Source organism: Ictalurus punctatus, chromosome 15, assembly GCF_001660625.3.
Source record: "Ictalurus punctatus breed USDA103 chromosome 15, Coco_2.0, whole genome shotgun sequence".
Lineage (NCBI taxonomy): Eukaryota > Metazoa > Chordata > Actinopteri > Siluriformes > Ictaluridae > Ictalurus > Ictalurus punctatus.
The window spans coordinates 7710001-7729295 of NC_030430.2; the positions used below are offsets into that span (position 1 = coordinate 7710001).

The 19295-nt window shown below is 42.8% G+C and overlaps 2 protein-coding genes across 3 annotated transcripts in view; one reads left to right on the forward strand and one right to left on the reverse strand.

Moving 5' to 3' along the window:
* The window catches only part of LOC124628961 (mucin-2), a 3889-nt gene extending 860 nt beyond the window's left edge, over positions 1–3029 (reverse strand). The window contains exons 1-4 of the mRNA XM_053686404.1: positions 2165–3029; positions 1842–2067; positions 1629–1750; positions 77–1477 (exon numbers count right to left, since the gene is read on the reverse strand). Of these exons, the coding sequence (XP_053542379.1) occupies positions 77–1477; positions 1629–1750; positions 1842–2067; positions 2165–2381 (1966 nt within the window). The 5' untranslated portion in view covers positions 2382–3029. The remainder of the gene's footprint in view (positions 1–76; positions 1478–1628; positions 1751–1841; positions 2068–2164) is intronic.
* Positions 3030–5009: 1980 nt separating this feature from the next.
* On the forward strand, positions 5010–19063 carry otud4 (OTU deubiquitinase 4). 2 transcript variants are annotated; one of them, XM_017486801.3, is made up of 20 exons: positions 5010–5491; positions 7450–7533; positions 7629–7679; positions 8086–8132; positions 8905–8977; positions 9628–9709; positions 9813–9969; positions 10369–10423; positions 10523–10646; positions 10762–10826; positions 11130–11230; positions 11438–11544; positions 12112–12271; positions 12346–12466; positions 12601–12664; positions 13298–13353; positions 13458–14655; positions 14767–14907; positions 15711–15751; positions 16306–19063. In XM_017486801.3, the coding sequence occupies exons 1-20, from the start codon at positions 5345–5347 to the stop codon at positions 17263–17265; spliced, it is 3834 nt and encodes a 1277-aa protein (XP_017342290.1). In that variant the 5' UTR covers positions 5010–5344; the 3' UTR covers positions 17266–19063. The 2 variants fall into 2 exon arrangements, with proteins under 2 accessions (XP_017342290.1, XP_017342289.1); XM_017486800.3 differs by having other exon boundaries at positions 5011–5491; positions 14764–14907.
* Positions 19064–19295: the final 232 nt, after the last annotated feature.

Consider the following 19295-nt stretch of genomic DNA (forward strand, 5'->3'; position numbering starts at 1 on the left):
AGAATAAAAGCACATTCATTAAACTGGACTGAATCTTGTCTAGAACACTGAAGGAGTTCTGGAGTGTGAGACGTACCTACAGGATTGTCAGGGTTGGGCCACGGCTCCACTGGATCAGACAGAGAGCGCTGGAGTGCAGCAGACAGCTCTACGTGTAAAGCTGAAGGTGGAGCGGGGGAGTGTGATGCAGTGTGAGTGTGTGTGAGTGTGTGTGATGCAGTGGGAGTGTGTGATGCAGTGGGTGGGTGTGTGTGTGATGCAGTGGGGGTGTGTGTGGTAATGAGTGATCCAGTGGGAGTGTGTCTTTCTGTGGGAGTGTGAGTGGGTGTGTGTGATGCAGTGGGAGTGTGTGTGAGTGTGTGTGATGCAGTATAAGTGTGTGTGGATGTGTGTGATGCAGTGGGAGTGTGTGTGGGTGTGTGTGATGCAGTGGGAGTGTGTGTGGGTGTGTGTGATGCAGTGGGAGTGTGTGTGGGTGTGTGTGATGCAGTAGAAGTGTGTGTGGATGTGTGTGATGCAGTGGGAGTGTGTGTGGGTGTGTGTGATGCAGTAGAAGTGTGTGTGGATGTGTGTGATGCAGTGGGAGTGTGTGTGGGTGTGTGTGATGCAGTGGGAGTGTGTGTGGGAGTGTGTGATGCAGTGGGAGTGTGTGTGGCTGTGTGTGATGCAGTGGGAGTGTGTGTGGGAGTGTGTGTGGGAGTGTGTGATGCAGTGGGAGTGGGAGTGTGTGTTGCAGTGGGTGTGTGTGATGCAGTGCGAGTGTGTGTGGCTGTGTGTGATGCAGTGGGAGTGTGTGTGGGAGTGTGTGTGGGAGTGTGTGATGCAGTGGGAGTGGGAGTGTGTGTTGCAGTGGGTGTGTGTGATGCAGTGTGAGTGTGTGTGGCTGTGTGTGATGCAGTGGGAGTGTGTGTGGGAGTGTGTGTGGGAGTGTGTGATGCAGTGGGAGTGGGAGTGTGTGTTGCAGTGGGTGTGTGTGATGCAGTGTGAGTGTGTGTGGCTGTGTGTGATGCAGTGGGAGTGTGTGTGGCTGTGTGTGATGCAGTGGGAGTGTGTGATGCAGTGGGAGTGGGTGTGGATGTGTGTGTGGGAGTGTGTGATGCAATGGGAGCGTGTGTGAGTGTGTGTGATGCAGTGGGAGTGTGTGTGGGAGTGTGTGTTGCAGTTGGAGAGTGTGTGGGAGTGTGTGTTGCAGTGGGAGAGTGTGTGGGTGTGTGTGATGCAGTTGTTGTGTATAGTTGTGTGTGTGATGCCATAGGACTGTGTGTTGGTGTGTGTGAAGCAGTTGTTGTGTATAGATGTGTGTGTGTGGTATTTCTAGGGCCGTGTGTGCTTGTTCGTTTATCAGAGTGTTTGGTGCGTTGGGGCAGAACAGTGTGTGTGTGGAAGTTAGTCGTCAGTGTGTGTGTGGAGCTTGAGTATTCCGAGTGCGTGTGTGCAGAAGTGTGTGTTTGTGTGAGTGCGGAGTTCATCGGAGATGCTGGAAGGAAAAAAGGCAGACATTGAATGTGTGTGTGTGTGTGTGTGTGTGTGTGTTATATGTATAAGCATTTATGTTATCATCATCTCTGCTTAAGGAGTGTGATGCGGCAGCACTTTAGTCCTTTAGTCCTCCATTCCACGTTTGTTACCTGAGATGATCCAGTCCTGTAGTCCAGCATCAAGTCCAGTAGGAGGCTTACGAGTCCCATCATGCACCACGGCTGAATGGATCCGAGTCCAGTAGACAAAATAGGAATGAACCACTGTGATACTGAAAAGAAAGAAAAATATTATATAACATAACAGTGTCTGTTGCGATGGATTATAGTGCATGTGTGTGCGCGTGCGTATGTGTGTCTCACTAGAATCTCAGGTCCCCACTGGGCCGAGCCGGAGCCCTCCAGGTGAACGACAGGTTCCTCTTCAACAGCTTGTCGGAGTGTGTGACCGTGTCTGCAGTGGACAGGCAGGAGAGTGTGTGTGTTCCCGGAGGGTGGAGTGTGAACTCGCCTCCAACCACACGGTCCTCCGCTACAGAGCGTGCGTGCAGCAGAAGACCCATAAATGCTCGAGAGCTGCGCACACTCACTGAAACACACACATGTGCCTGTATGAGTATAGTAGGAATGCTGTAGGTGTGTGTGTGTGTGTGTGTGTGTGTGTGTGTGTGTGTGTGTGTACATACCCATGAGTGTGTGCTGTGGTAGATAGACTGTGCGGCTGGTGTGTACAGTCACTGCCGATGTTGTGTGTGTGTGCTGAGGTTGAGTGCTGATGTGTCCAGGCTTCATGTCCATGCAGGTAACTGTTGAAGCTCCGCGTGAAAAACACACACACTGTGCAGGCAACACACTCAGACACACACACATCAACAATACTGCCTTCATCAGCTTCATCTGCATCCTCACACACGCGCACACACACACATGCTATATATGTTATTTAGGACAAATATTCTTTGTTCTTTATAGTACCTTTTGATGTTGTATTTATTTTAATATGGTTGCCTGATAAGGACTAAACCCCTCTATGTCCTGCTGTTAGAGGAAACTAATCAACATGAGCATGTTGTGGTGTATCAGAGTTACAGTTACCACCCAGAAGTTAATTATTTTCCTGTAACAGCACGTTGTATACAAAGTGTTGTGTTCCTCTTATACCACAGCAATTTGTCAACAATTAAAACATTTAGATTTATTGAAAAATGACTTTTTTTTAAATCCGTTTTATAGTTACACAAAACAGTGTTAGTTAGTTCCTCTGCCTACTTACACTCCTGCAGCCGTAAACAGTCGTTCTCTCACCAGCATCTCTTGGTTTCTCTTTCTCGAAATTAATAAGGCGAGGAAACCCGCAGCTTGTCATCATACCGAGAACCCGCAAAGCGTGAACTCCTGTCCTGAACAAAGCGTAATGTTACGGCTTTACCTCCGACTTTACCTCTGTTACAAAGCGCGGACCCTGGAGACTCCTTCCGTAAACGTTAATGAAACATCTCCTAACAGAAACCGTTATTATAAACATATCATTGATTACACGTATTTTTCAGGTTAAGCTGTTGCTATAGAAACGATAACGTATTAGAACGAGCGCGTTAATCCTAAACAAACCTGTGATTTGCAGCTGAGCTTCTGTCAGAACTGCTGTTATAGGAAATTGTTCAACACCTTCTGACCAATCAGATTTGCTGTGGAATAAAAGTTTTGTTGTTTGTTATTTTTATTTTGATTGAACTTACCTCAGAGCAAGCATCACGGTTTCACTGGATCTCTGTTTCTCTGATTTTTCACTTAGTCGTTCTGTTTTTCAGGACCAGGATGTGTGACAGCTGCTGGACAGGAACCACATCCTCATCTATATTCCACTAATCCCTTCTCTCTCTTGTGCACACACACACACAAAGATAAAGCCAGGCCAGACAGTGAGGCAGCTACCTGTGTACTATTCACATTGAATCAACATCAACATATCAATAAACTCCACTTGATTGGTGGCTTGATTGAAAACTTTTCTTCTTCTTCTAATACACTGATATGCGAGTGTATGTGTTGTGGTTATTCTTATAAAAGTATTTCCATTTTTGACCTATTGGTGGTGCTAGAGTGCTTGAGTGACATCCACAAAAATGACTGTCTAGTAATTTGTAGCTAGGTAGCTAAGATTGTTCTCTATCACTACGCCAAATTTCATAAAATTTATTCAAAGCTTTCTATGGGCCGCCACGGACTCCTTTATCAAAGTATAATAATAATAATAATAATAATAATAATAATAATAATAATAATAATAATAATAAATGTATATTCGGGACATTTCATCCATAACTTCCAAGCAAATTTGAAGGCAAAGTCTTTAAACCTGGATGTGAAGCCACTTCTCAGCAAACATTTTTTCATCATCGAGACCAAACTTACCACATATGTTTAGCAATATGACATAATGTTAACAAACAAGCTTCAAGTTCATTAACAACTTGGAAGGGTTGCTGAAAACAGAACATAAGGTGATCTCTTAGCAATTCCTAACAGCTTCTGGTTTTTGTCCATTGCTAAGGGCTGGGGACAAAAAGTGTTTGGCCCCCTTAATAACTGCTTGCAGCTCAATATTTTGTATTAATAATTAAACAACAAACACCACCCCCACATCTAGTACTGTCTGGAATCCACCCAAAATAACATTTTACAGATCAAGCAATGATTCTATAATAGCCTAATTCCCAATTTCACCTTTTTAAATTTAATATCAGACTACTCCATCAAACGAGCTCCATGAAGACATGCTATGTCAAGGTTGGAATGGAAAAACTTAAGTTCTTATTAGTAAGTGCTTTATACAACTTAAGCAATCGTAAATCATAAAATGGCAGTTTATGACCTGTTTGTGTCAGTCGAACATGAGAAGTTGTGAAACACACTATATGACCAAAAGTTTGTATATCCTTGACCTTCACACTTGTATGCGCTTGTTGAACATTCCATTCTGTATGTGTTGTCCATTTATTGTTATAATGCGCTCCACTCTTCTGGGAAGGCTTTCCACTAGATTTTGGGGTGTGGCTGTGTGGATTTGTGTTCATTCAGCTACGAGAGCATTAGTGAGATTGAGGTCAGGTGCTGATGTTGGTATGTCTGGTCGAGGATCCAGTTCCAGTTCATCCCAAAGTGATGTTCAGTGGGGTTGAGGTCAGGGCTCTGTGCAGGTCACTCGAGTTCTTCTACCTTCTTCCAATCTTAACACACCACGTCTTCATGGACCACAGGAACACTGTCATGCTGAAACAGTGTTTGGTCCTCTGTATATGATGCTACAGCATACAACAAAATTCTATACACTCGTGTGCGTCTAACTTTGGTGAAGAAGCACATATGGGTGTGATGGTCATGGGATGCACATACTTTAGGCCGGGCAGTGTATTACAGTGCATTGTGGGATTTCGTAAGTACACTTGATGTTCTGTTGGATGTTATGCTTTAGACAAAGGCACACAATCTGTGGGCGTCGCTCTGAAGAAGAGTCGAGTCACTTGAATTAATGTAGTCGATTCTCTAAAACGAGTGAATCAAACACAGCTTCCGGAATCGAATCAACACTAATAAAGTTGTGTTGTTTTTAGTGTGACTTGTGGTACATTTCATTCAGTTCTTTCAGCCTGGTTTCCAGCTCAGTAGCTTTTGCGTCCCCTCTCTCCATCTGCCGATCCGTGAAACTTTGCTTTCTCAATCAGGACTTCACCGAAAACGAAAGTGACTCCTAACTCTCTCTCTCTTTGTGTACGTGCCGGCTTTATTTGTCTCACTGTTCAATATGTAGCTCGGAAATGTAAGAATTTCCAACGCAAACACCCACGTTACTTAATTATCTCGTCATGGAGAGTCGTGCAGGAGCAAACATGCAGCAGAACGACGAGAAAAGTGTGGAGAAACTCATGGACGAGCATCTGAGAGCGAACGGACTCCACCGCAAGAAGATAGCCAAGGACGGCTCGTGCTTATTCAGAGCCGTGGCTGAGCAGGTCAGTCCGGTCAGAAACTCTAACAAACACACAAAACACACGAAAACTGGCTAATAAACCCATCTCTGCTTCTCATATTATACTCGCACGGACTGTAAAACAACATCTTCTCTGAGCATGATTGGGAAATTAAACAATAATTCTTTGCACGTTGCCTAAGAGGTGTGATTATATAGTTAAGACGCTTAACAGCTAGCTTAATGGGTTAGCAAATCTAGCTAGCTAGCTAGAAAACCCAGGCGTTATAATAATACTAATATTTTTCCCCCCTAAAGAATAGTTATCAGGTAACTACTTAATTTTCATGTTTGTTTTATTTTACTAGCTTTCATTTATGTATGAATTACTTTTTTTGTGTGTTTTGTCTGTCCTTAAACATCAGCATGTAATATGGCTGGCAAACTAGCTTAGCGCTACTAGTGGCGTTAGCAAGTTGCTTATAGCAACCCAGGGCAAAATGTTGACAGTCAGCGTAGCATATTTTAGCTTATCCTAGCCTAGCTTAGCTTAGTTTAGCTGTAAAGCCAACCGCAATGCATGTGGCGTTACGATTAATAAAAATTAAAATAAAAAAGGATGAAAGCAAAGTACTTAATAATAAAATAAGGTCGAGTTTGAAGTTGTTAGCTAACTAGTTTAGCTGTTATATGATTTATTGTGAGAACTAAGTTAAGAGTAAAGTTATGGATTAAAAAGGGTTTGTTGTTTTTATAGTTAAAGGATATGCTGTACATGTTATAACAACTTGTCACAACTTGTTAAAAGCATTTTTTTTACTTCAGGCAATAAAATGTTCAGGGAATCATTTTCAACGTTTGTTTTTAATTAACAAATTAATTCATTTAAAACAACAAAAAACCCATCAGGCTTTTGAAATAAGGATGTAGGGCATTTCCAGGAAACAAAAAAGGATTAACAGAAAGCTCAGTATATTTAGGGTTGTCAGAGATACCAAATAAATAAAATAAATAAATAAATCAGTTACAAAGTTTCCTAACCCCGGCAGAAATATTTAGCTTGGTTCGGCTTACGCAAACATTACCAAAAGATTGATAAATGTGGGCCACTGTGTTTAGAAACAAATACAAAATAGATTATTTTGTATTTCTGTATTTGTATTCCTTGCTTCCTGTGGCCCTATTTGGACGTGATTGACTTTAACATGTGCATCATGTGCTGTTGGTCCTCTGTGATTTGTTTTATTTTCATACGGATGGATATGTGTGTGTGTATATGTGTTTTTCTTATACAGATTTTTACCTATATGTTAGCTGTTTGCATTTTCAGGTTTGCTCTGAAACTAATGTAACTAATGAGCAATGTAAGGCTATTGCAAGGGTTTCTCATACTTTTTCTCCTCAGTATGGACCTATTTGTCTATTTATTTGAGCTATAGAAAGGTTTACTCTTGAACATTCCATTTACAGATGAAATTAAGACCAAGTTCGCGTTATTTATGGCCGTACTTGTTTTCGAAGTTTTACTGGTCAAACAGGCTGATGGCTATGACTCTGGCCTGTTGGCCCTAAATTCAGTTTTTGCAATTACAGATAACAAAATCTTCACATAATTGCCTCAAATGGCATAGTTAGGCTTCAAAATCATTTCAGTAAACAATCCAGCTTTCCAATGCAAATCTGCTTTCAAACACTGGGGGTGTGGCCTACAGTGGGCGGAGCATCATTACATTTTCCTTGATACCATGGTATTATTTAAGACATTGTGAAAATTTGAAACCTTTACACAGCTGTACAGGGGTAGATCCTTTCACAACGTACACGTGACGAGGCACGTGACCAAGTCCAAAGTTTAATCATGCCTTTAAAAAAACCACAGCTATGTTAAGTTGCTGGGTGTGTGTTTGTACACTTTTACATCTTCTTCACCTGTGTGTGTGTGTGTGTGTGTGTGTGTGTGTGTGTGTGTGTGTGTGTGTGTGTGTGTGTGTGGTTTTTCAGGTGCTGCACTGTCAGGGTCTACACACCAGAGTCCGGGCCGAATGTGTAAAATACCTCAGGCAGAACCGGGACCTGTACGAGTCGGTGTGTCATCTGTATTCTCGTTTAATTTTATGCACATTTTAATTGAGGTGTGTGTGTGAGAGGGAGAGAATCTGATCTGTTTTGTGTGCATTTAGTTCATCGAAGGTGATTTTGAGGAATACCTGCACATGCTTCAGGATCCTCAGGTAACAAAATAAGTTGGAGGAATTAAACCCTCTCCAATTTATTTATAGATTATATTAAATGCGTACATTTTATTTTCCTATGAGGTGCCACCCCAGTTAATGCTGTAGCTTTCTTCTTTTTTTTTTGTGGCAATAATCAGCCTGTAGGAGAGTCTTGTAATCATTTTTACTTTCGTTTTTAACGTCAAGCCTCATTGCTTAGTCATGTATCTCATGTACCTTAGTCATAGGGCTTTGTTTATAGATTTGTTCATCTTTATTGTTAACATCACAACTCCTTCATATTAATGGCCCTGTTACAATTTCTTAAATGTTCACTGTTATTAAGTCTACAAGTGCATCTTTACTACTGAAATACTCAATATTTTGGGAAACTTACTCTTTCTGTTTTCTCTCCTGCCTATAGAGCTGGGTTGGACAAGTGGAAATAAGTGCTCTGGCTGTTCTTTACAAGTAAGAAGATTTCGCCTGTTGTTTAGCAAGACAACTGGATTAAATGCTATTTATTAGACATTTGTGATTTGACTTTATACTGCAGAACAGTTGAATTCTTCATTCTTGATTGGGCAGATGGTTGTCAGCTTTGGAAGTAATCCCGGATACCAGGCAAATCACAAGTTTATACACAAGTGCTCGTTCTGATACGTTATCATTTCTGTAGTAAGAGCTCGTTCACAGAGACTTGTATGGCAGAACCTCCACGTCTATATAAAAAAAGAATAATAAAAATCGTTGATATGGGGATGTTTTCTGTAACTTTATGTAACGTGTATGGAATGAGTCTCCAGTGTCGGTGCTAGCAGTAAAGCTGTAACTTTACAGTTTCCGACATCTTCAGCACAGAGGAGTTTACGCTTTTAAAAAAAAAATTATTTAACATGACAAGATGCGTATATTGTGTTATTAAATTCGAGAGTGGCTGGTGAGAGCACGACTGTTTATAGCCACTAGAACGTAAGTGAGTTATTTAACATGTTCTTTTAACAAATTAAAAAATGTCATCCTTGGAACATTCCTGCGGTATAAGAGAAATAAAACCCTCAGGACATGCTGTTATAGGAAAATAATCACCTCCGAGGTTGTACTGGTAACTCCGCTTCATCCCACCACCTCACCGTTGATTATTTCCCCATAACACCAGGCCATGGAGCGCTTTATTCCTTACTTATGTCTCGTATGCTCACATGATGCCATCTTCCAACATCTTAACGGTTCCTCCTTCTAGGCACGATTTTATCATCTATCAGCAGCCCGGAGAGCCTCCGGTGAACATCACGGAGAACGGCTACTCTGATAAGGTTTGCAGCGACACCCAGAAGATCTACTCTAGAGAGTATTAGTTACCCTGAACATATGATATAAATTATGTGTTGTGTTATTGCATCATTAAAATATAAGAGCCAATCAGATTCCAGTATGCAAATGCAGGCTGTTCAGCACTGGCTTATTAGAGGAAAGAGGCATTTCCAATTTGATGATTCATAGAATAATTTCACATAATAAATATTAATAAATCAATAAATATTAATTTACTTGGTTGAATAGTTAGTCGGTTATTTTTCGCACCAGTATGTAGGATTTTATGTCTCTTCCTGTTGTCTAATACTGTTTTTTTTTTTTTTTTTTTTTTGGCTGAACGAGCACATCATTCCTATTATTCAATATAGGAAGCTTTACGGCAGGGGTGTCCAATCTTATCCGGAAAGGGCCGGTGTGGGTGCAGGTTTTCATTCCAACCAAGCCGGAGCCACACCTGATTAAACCTGTTTAATCAGTTGATCCTGGCTTTCAGTAGACTCGGGTGTGGCTTCTGCTTGATTGGAATGAAAACCTGCACCACACTGGCCCGTTCGGGATAAGATTGGACACACCTGCTTTACGGTCTTTTAAGCAGGTTTAGGGGTGGTGTACTGTAGTTAATTGTTAATTAAGTGCTCATTTATTCCAGGTGCTGCTCTGCTTCCTCAATGGGAACCATTACGACAGCGTCTACCCGATATCTTCTGTCAAAAACGCTGCTATGTGCCAGTGTGAGTGACGTATCTAGTTAATCTGTTACTTCACTAATGAAATGTCTGCTGATACAATCCACTAAGATCAGTTTGTGTGTGTGTGTGTGTGTGTGTGTTTTAGCGATCCTGTACGAGCTGCTATATGAACGTGTGTACGGTGTAGACCGGAGTGTGATAACGCCAAGCCTGAGGGTGTCTAGAGCAAAGAGCGAGATCATCGAGACTGAGGAGCGTGAGAGCAGCGGGAACTCCGACCTGGACGAGGGAGAGGATTTCTGGTGAGTGTGTACTGCTGCTATAATCACAGACCAGTCCAGAAGTGTCTGGTCACTCTCGAAGGGTTCTTGCTCATGTCATCTCTGGGAGTTTTTCCTCTCGCTGTATTGTTCAATAGGGGTTTAATCTGCGCTCTGAATTTTGTAAAATCATCGCCGCCGAGTACAAATCGTGATCAAACCACTAACGTTTTCTTTTTTTTCTCTTTTTTTTTCAGCTCAGTGTAGTGCTTAGAAAAAAATATGGCTTTTATTGATGCAATATAATAATTTAGCTGTATGAACCACACTAGACAGCTACTTAAACACTGCACTAATAATAGTGCGAGGGCTCTTACTTAAAAAACAAAACAAAAAAAACACAATGTCTATTTAAATGAATTATTTAAATTTCTTCATCAGGTCCAGTGAAGTTACAGGCAGGCCAGCTGGTGTGAGCAACAGGACAGCTTATAAGGTGCGCGCACACACACACACACTCTCTGACTCCCTCTGCGTGCTTATGTCCTGTCTTAGTTTAGATCTTTTCTGAAAGTTTTACTGTTTTTGTCATCAGGGTCGTGGGCGGGGCCAAGCCAGAGGAGTAGGGCGTGGCTGCCTACTTCGCAAGGTGCAGGACTCCCTGAGCCCCTCCCTCTTCAGGAATGTGGAGTACGAAGCGTGGCTGCGCTCAAAACGAGGTAATGCGCGTGTGTGTGTGTGTGTGTTTGTGTTTGTATGTGTGTGCTAGGGGACACTGATGCAGTGTGTTTTGTACTGACAGAATGAGTTATGAGTGTTATTTTTGTGTCTCAGTTCAGCAGAGGAGGGATTTCTGCATGGCAGCTGGGATGCATTACAAGGCTGGAGACAAGTGCGAGGTGTGTATTAGAGCGATATCTACAGAAAAAAGTATCTACCAATGAAAACGGAGAGGAGGCGGAGCTTGCCATGGCAGCAAGTCTGGTCTAGCTCTGTTCTTAACCATGATAAAACGGTTAGATTTTAATGTCCGCTGCTTATGCAAAGCGCATGCTTAACTGCCGTATAATTAGTCTCCACACCCTTTTATTTATTGTATTTGAATGGTAAACACTCACCAGGGCAAACTCCTCACACGTGAGCACCAAAATAACACCAACAAATTTACACGGAGGGGAAAAAAATCTCTCTCTGTCTCTCAGGTGCGGTTGAATAATACAGATCGCTTCTACAGTGCCTACATTCAGGACGTCAGCCCTGATGACGGACCTGTAACCGTCTTCATCGAGGAACTTGGAGAGAAGTACGTGTGTGTGTGTGTGTGTGTGTGTGAGTGAAAGAAGGAGAGAGGGAATCTCTCTACAGGGTTGGACGTGTACTCTTTAACAAGTTGTTCAGCATCAAAATTCCAACTATTCAGCACAAAATATTCAAATTGTACATTTATAAAGATCTACCATGACGTTAAATGGATTTAAAATAGTACAATGCGGTGTGTATGTGTGTATAGGTACAGTGTTCCACTGTGGAATCTGCGCACCCCTTCAGAAGACTCCTGGACCACAGTGACTGAGAAAAGCAAAAGACAAACTGCATCCAGCAGCAACGGGCCCACAGGTGGTATTAATTAGCTTTCACACGTTCTTATATTTCTCTCTTGCTTTATTTAAAAAGATTTCTTGATACAAACTGTAGCAGAATGGTCCATTTTTAACTGTCCCTAAGTACAGTGGGTCTAAATGTTGTTTACTTACTCTAAAATAAAATAATAATTTTCATAACAGTAGAAAACTTTACCAAATCAGCTGCTTCCACAGTTTGTACTTGTTTAGAAAAGATAAAAGTTACCTTGATATCTCAGAAAAGTAACTTGAGATAAATGATCACGATATTGACGTATCGTCCAACCCTAATACGGTTAGTGTCTCTGCGATCGGTCCGAATATCTTATAAGCTTTCAGTGTTTTATAAATAAAGATGATGCCGGTATGTGTGATGTTATTTATCGTAAAAATCAATAACCTATGTTAAACCAGCCTCAAATACCTGCTTTCGCAGCAACGTTTACTTCCTGTTTATAAATTCTTCTGTTACCATACAGGTTGTTTTTTTTGTTTTTTAATAAATGTTCGGGTATTCAGACGGATGGAAATTGAAACCGTTTCGTCGTCTTCCTGATTTCAGAGCGTGACGCCAATCCTGGGAGGAAGCCCGTGAGGTCAGTGTCACATGGTCCAACAGAATCCTCAGGCTCCGCCCCTGGCAACCGCGTACAACAGCAGCATTCTTGGCCCCCGCAGGCCACCATAGATCCTCAGTCGCTAGGAAAGAATGGCAGCAGCAGGTGCGTTATAAACTTAATGTGTACACACACACACATACATGTATATATTATAGGAACTTTGTGTGTGTGTGTAGGAGGAGTGACCAGGGTGCAGGTGGGTCGTTCGTGCCACCTGTAGAGGAGAACGAACAAGCGCTGCTGGAGCTCCTGAACAAAGATGAGGAGAATTTCCCAACACTTGAAGCCAGTGCGCAGGTAAAACATATGCATTTACTGCGTTTTATAAACGATCTCTTCCGAGGATGAAAGTTAAATATAACACACCACTGTTCTGTTGAATATCCTGTGTGCGTGTGCGTGTGCGTGTGCGTGTGCGTGTGTGTGTGTAGGCTGCTAGTGTTGAGGGGAGTAGAAGAGTTGAGAAGAAAGGCTCCCGAAAGAAAGCCAGCACAGGTGAGTTAAGGGAATTGATCGAGTCTCCTTTTGCTGCTTTTTTTTTCTTTTTTCTTTTTTTTTTCTTCCAAATTAGTCTTACATGAGATTTATTTCTAAGCATATGGTTTGCTAATTGTTGCTATACTTTGCTCTGATATTTGCAGTTTTTTAACAGATTGCCTTTTGCAATTACTACGTAAAGACCAATGTATTATTTTATAGAAAATGTGTTTTAATTAAATTTGGTTTTGCACTGCATAAATGTAAAAAACTGAGAGACAGGGCTACAAATGTTTAAACCAGTTGACTGAGCACTTCTGAAAGTAGCTCTGCATAAAGGGGTCTGCTAAATGCTGCAGTCATAGGTCCCTAGTACCTAAAGTGCAGATGAAATAACTCGCTGTCAGGTGTCCAGGATGTGTTCTGGATCGTTATATACTGATTTGAGGGCCTGGAAAGATTGTGTTCAGACCTGCCTAACCTACCCAGAGGTTTGACGTTCAGACAGACATGATACTGCCTGTGCAGAGACCAGTTTTACTGCTGTTCTTGCTGTATTTCAGGATGTCTTTTAGTTTCTTTCTGTTTAATAGGAATTGCATGTTTTGGTTTAAAAGAATGTTTTGATGGTTTTAATGATTTTTGTTTCAGATACCAAAGAGCAATCTCTGAACCCTGTTCACAAAGCAGAAAAAGGAAAACCAGCGGTAGGTTGTCTGAAACGTTCAGGGTTACGTGTGTAGCGGAGGTGTTTTTTGCGTACTATGATGTAGTTTAATCCACATGTTTTATGCTCTATAATGTCCTCCAGAAGAGAGATTCAGTGGATCATGACCAAAGAATATCTCCTCCCCCGAAAGAGGAACCAAATCCTACACCTTCTACTACCTTACCTGCCCCTTCAGCTCCAAAGTCCACAAAAGCTGCCCCTGTGTCCACTATAGCACCTGGCCGAGTTCCCTACAAATCAACATCATCTTTGTCTGCTCGCATTCCCCCTATCCAATCTCAAACTACCCCTCCTCCATCTACAAGACCATCAGTTTCTTTCCAGACTACCCCCATCCAGTCTCCAACTGCTCCTGATCCATCTACAAGACCGCCAGATTCTTTCCAGACTACCCCCATCCAGTCTCCAACTGCCCCTGCTCCATCTACAAGACCCATAGTTTTGTTTGAGAATACCCCTGTCGAGTTTCAGGCTGCCCTTGAGCCATCTGAAGTGGTCCCAGTATCTTCTCAGACTACCCTTGTTCAACCTCAAACTCTCCCTGTGCCTGCCATCTCTGTACCTACCCCAGTATCCTCTCAGTGTACCCCCACTCACTCTCTAACTATGCCCAAGCTCATCCCTGGGACAACACCTGCATTACCCCAGAACTCCTCCCAAACAATTCAATCCCAAGTCTTGGATCCGACTGCACCGGTAACTACCCCTGTGCCCCTGAACCCTGTTCCAGAAGCTACTACCACTCCTATCCCTTCTCAAATGAACACAATACCTTTATCTCCAGTCACACCTGCCCCTAACCCTGTATCTACCCCATTATCCTCCCCTTCCTCATTTCAGACTTCTCCTGCACCCACTCATGCCCTTTCCCAAACTACCTCAGCAACCACCCAGGGTCCTGTCCCGGCCCCATCTCCAATAACTTCTGCTGCTGAAGTGCCTGGTTCAACTGAACTTTCTGCTGCCTCAAAATCTCCTCCTGCTGAGACAGCATCTGAGCTGTCTGATCCAGCTGGTGTACCCACTCCTGTCCATGTCCCCAACTCCATTACCTCTCCTGCTCAACTAGCCCCTTCTCTTGCCCCATCTTACTCTGTTGGGTTTGGGCCTCATCTGCATTATCCACCTTACCCCCTATATCCTGGCCCTGTGCCATCTTTATCTCCAAATATATCCGCCCCCATGCCAGATCCCGGTCTTCCTCCTGCTCTCCCAACTCCACCGTTCTCTCATGCTGCTGAGTCCTACTTGTATGAACCTGCGGTCTCACCTGTTGCAGGTAAGGTTGCATATGTTCTTTTTTTTTTTTTTTTGCTGTTCAGTGTGGTATTGGATATTAGTCACACCTGAGTATCAAGGTTGTGATTTGTTTCCTGCTTTACTTCAGCAGATCCCCCACCCCAGCAGTCTGTCACACTCGCGCAGCTTTGCCAAGATATGCTTTACCCCGGTTTTCCCCAGAACGACAAGGATGAACCTGCCCAGCTCCCACCGTTCTCCCATGACAATACTGGAAAAGACCTGCCAAGCGGTACCATCTTCCTAATCTGCTTTACTGACATCCCTTTTCCACAGATACAGTGGTCAAGCTGTAGTAGGTGATTTAGGGAACCAGACAACGTATATAGAAACCAGCCTACAAGCATTTGCACATATTTAATAACCATACCATTTCGTAATCATGTCGTTTAACAATTGGGGCATAAAAAAGTAAAAATCACCATCTTTTAGTATGGATCTTCTCCAGAGAATTTAAGTTTGTTTTAAATTATATTACAAAGTAACACACTGACCAAAATCAGGAATGTAGCCATGATGTTGTAAATGAGTTGTCATGGCAACAAAATGATGCCAACCCTAAACCTGGTTTCTATGTTCTACAATTTCACCAGTTCCACTTAGTTGAGATGGTCCTCGCTGCAGGACCAAAAGTCCAGGGGGTGGAGCTGGACTTGACCCAACTCTTCCTATAACCCTAAACCACAAGACATTGTACAACACAGAACAAACACACTTATGAAGCCTGAAACTGAAGCACACTGAGTGTTCTTCATCCCTCGGCCCTTTGGTTCATGTCTGCCTAGGTTGGAGGAGCTGGATCAGGTCTGACTCCACCCCCTGGGCCGTTATTCTGCAGCAAAGAGTACTTGACTTACTTTTAATTACTGTTCCCTAATGGGGAAGAGCACAGAATGGTTCAAGATTAGGCACTGGCTCTATAACCAGCATCTGCACCTCAACAATGAAAAAGCCCCCGTTTACAATCAGCTCATGTACAATTAATTTACATTTTACTCTCATTTAACTCTAAAACATTATTTTTGTTGCTTACAGATACAAGTGTCCTTAGATTCTTCTTTAACCTTGGGCGTAAGGTAAGGATGTCTGATTAAAATTTTATAAAAAGTCATCATACTTGCTCAGTAGTTCTCAGTAAAAAGAGTTGCCTAGATATAGGAATTTTCTTGATTATATTACAGTACTTTTTAAAAATAATAATAATTGGAATCAAGAGTGTTCTGCTGTACAAGGGGCTTGACCGTAAGGCACCACCACCTCACGCTTAACTTGAGACGGGTGCGTGGATGACAATTTCCAAGTTTATAACTTCATCGCTCACGATAGATATGTTTATATTCATCTGAAATATTACATGAAAAGGTGGTCAATTTTTTTTTTCTCTGTTTAAAATAAAGGTGTAATCTTTGTTGGACTGTGGTATCTGCATGGTTGCTTTTAATCGAGAGACGCAAGCTATTTTTAACCTGCTGTATTAACGTCTGTGCTATGCGGGAATTCCGTAAAGTGGAGGGAAAAGGATGGAGCATAGAGAGATTTGTCGCTTACCTGCAATAAATGGAATCTGTTTGTGACTCCCAGTCCTGACGACAATTGGCTGAAGCCTGTACTTGTTTTGCTTTGCCCACAGGCGTACCTGTATCCTATGTTGCCTCCGGTTACCTACCTGGCACCACTGATTCAGGCCTACAACCATATGCAGCTTAAAGTCTCTCCTTCTCCTGTACCCTGGCAACCAGACGACAACTCTAGACCGATTTTTCATCCCCCCAACCCTTCCTCTGCTGGGAGAACTCCTGTTAGTCATTTTGAGGTAAGGGGTGTAGTCCGCACCCCTTCTCCGATGGAAGTCGGGGCGTTCAGCCATCATTCGCTGCATATGCAGATGCCATTGCCCATTGCCTCCCATCACACCGTATATACAGTGCCACCTGCTGGTCCATCACTGCAGTACTCTGCCCATCCCCCCTCTGGAGGGCCTCAGCATCTCTCCGTCCCCCCTCCTCGACATTATGGGATGGACAGCCCCATGCTGACACGGCCACCGATAATGGAAGATCAGGGGAGTCAGAGGTCTTTGACACCACAGGTAGAAAAACCATTTTGGGTAGTTCAAGGTCAACAACATTCAGAGGGTGGAGATATCAAGCCAGGAGCTGTCCCTGTTACCATGGAGATGCAGCACAGTAGTGGAGCTCAAGCAGTTCTAAGTGGTGATGTGCCGAGTCAAGGGTCGGAGCCCACAACATTGGCCAATGGAAACAGACGAGAGAAGGGTGGCGGTTTCATAGGATCCTCGTTGGAAGACTGGGAGATGGAGAAGGCGGAGTTTGGTGACGCCGATCTTAAAACTAGGCGGAGCTACCACAGTCAGTCGTACAAACCCGGAGTTAGGCATGGCCAGGATGACCGAGGAGGATTCAGGGGGCGTGGCTCACGAGGCAGGAGAGATTATACAGCATGGGGAAGACACGACGGCCAGTTGCCTTACCACAGAGGGTCTGGTGGGAAGAACAGGGGACGGGTCTACAGTAACACCAAAACCACAGGATACCCAGGCGGGCAGTTCGCATCCGCACCCCAAAGCTGACAATTCACTAGTTTCTTTTACTATCAATTCTCTTATTGGGTAAGGTGGTTTGTTTTTAAAACTTTTTTTTTTCTTCCTTATTTAAAATGATTTTTTTCCGCTGCTGTGTGTTCCCAGAAAGGCGTGGTCACTCTGTATTTATAAGTTTGCATGTGTATTAAAGGTAATAAGTGCTTGAAGCTGTGGGTGATTTTTTCGCCACACAGTGAAATATGGAGACGAACACCTTTTTGGACGGCGCTAACCACGCACTGTATCCCCTCACGTGAAAGCAATGACTGCACACACACTTCACATTCATTTCACTGAGGATGTGACGTGACTATTGAGACTGCACCTGAATCTCGCTTATGAGCTTTTTTTATTGGTTGTTTGAACCTTAGACATCAATCAGCCATGTACCAGGAAAACGCCATGACTCCAAGACCCTGTGTTTGTCAACAGATATATACTGTAGATTTTGTTGTGTGTGTGGCTTCTTTTTATTTTTATTCTCGACTTGTGAAAGAGTGATTTCTACAAAAAATTCAAACTTACACAATTAGCCACCTCCAAATGTAGCCCATCAGCTAATACAATATCCCATGTTCGTGTCTTTTGAATTCTGCTTTTTTTAATTCGATTTTGGAAGGAGGTTGAGGAAAGAAAACACCCATTCTAAGTCCAAGGTTCACTGTATAGCCAAATGTTTGTGGACACTTGACTATTACATCCATTATCTGGGAACCCAGAGGCCCAAACCCTATTCCAGCATGACCGTGCCCCTATGCACAAAGCGAGCAACAGGAAGACATGGTGTAAGTTTGGAAGACGGTAGAAGAACTTGAGTGTCCCGTTCAGAACCCCGACCTCCACCATACCGAACACCTTTGGGATGAACTGGAGCCTCCTCGACATCCCCACCTGACCTCACTAATGCTTTTGTGACTGAACACACATCTGCTCTAAAATCTAGTGGAAAGCCCTCCCAGAAGAGTGGAGCAGCAAAGGGATGTTCAACAATGTCATATGGGTGTGAAGGTCAGGTGTCCACAAACCTGGTTGACGTAGCTAACGGGAAAAAATCTTTTCTGCCTCAAATCACATCCAGCAGAACTTCCTGTATCTATCAACATGAACTAAATCTGTGTAGCTGAACACTGGAGTGTGACGAGGGCCGGCGTCTGGAACAACCTGACCAGCTTTGCATCTTCTAAAGTTTAAAATGGATGTCATTTGAATCGTGTGTGTGTGTGTGTGTGTATTTATATTCAGTGACTTTTGGCAGAGAGATTTCATTATGTGTTCGCGCAAATCCAAAGCTTCCCAAAGCAGGGTAAGTGGCGACATGGTGTAAGTTCGTTTGTTTGGGTTTCTTCTTTTTGGTCCGAATGACACTTTTAAGCACACACGAATGTTTAAGATTTCATGACTCGTTTTTTATGCTACTGTCTGTACATTATCCTCACCTGCCAGCTTACGCTGCTTAGAATGAGAGCTTCATGCACTTTTATTTAGAATCCGACAGCAGATTTGTGCGGATCAGGAAACACGGAGCTGCAGGACACATGGTCTGAATTAAAGCCTAGTGACTGCAGTTCTCTCTTTTTTGCTATAGTTCTCGTGTATAGTGCCTTAGACTTTATGGGTTCTCACTTGTTTATGCACTTGTGGTGAAAGTCAACACGCAGGTGTTCTAAAGAATGTTTCTGAGCAGTTTTGAAATTGAGTGCCTACGTTTTATCACGTAACCAAAGATGTGACTGGATGCAATTTTTGATATAAAACATTAATAAAGAGATGTCTGCTTTTCTCAGAAGTTTCATGTGACTTATTTTTTTATTTTGTTTGCTTACAGCGGAGTTTATTTACAGACATTCTGTGTCACTTTTACGAAGGACCATCACTGACCTGGTAACTAAGGAGTAACGGTAGGACTATTCTTTTCTCCTGGGGGGGAACGCAGCCCCGCCTGTTACTCAGTGCCTTTACAAAAAGTGCAAGTGATGCCATAAAATATAAGTACAACCCTGCACCTTAAACCTTTGTTT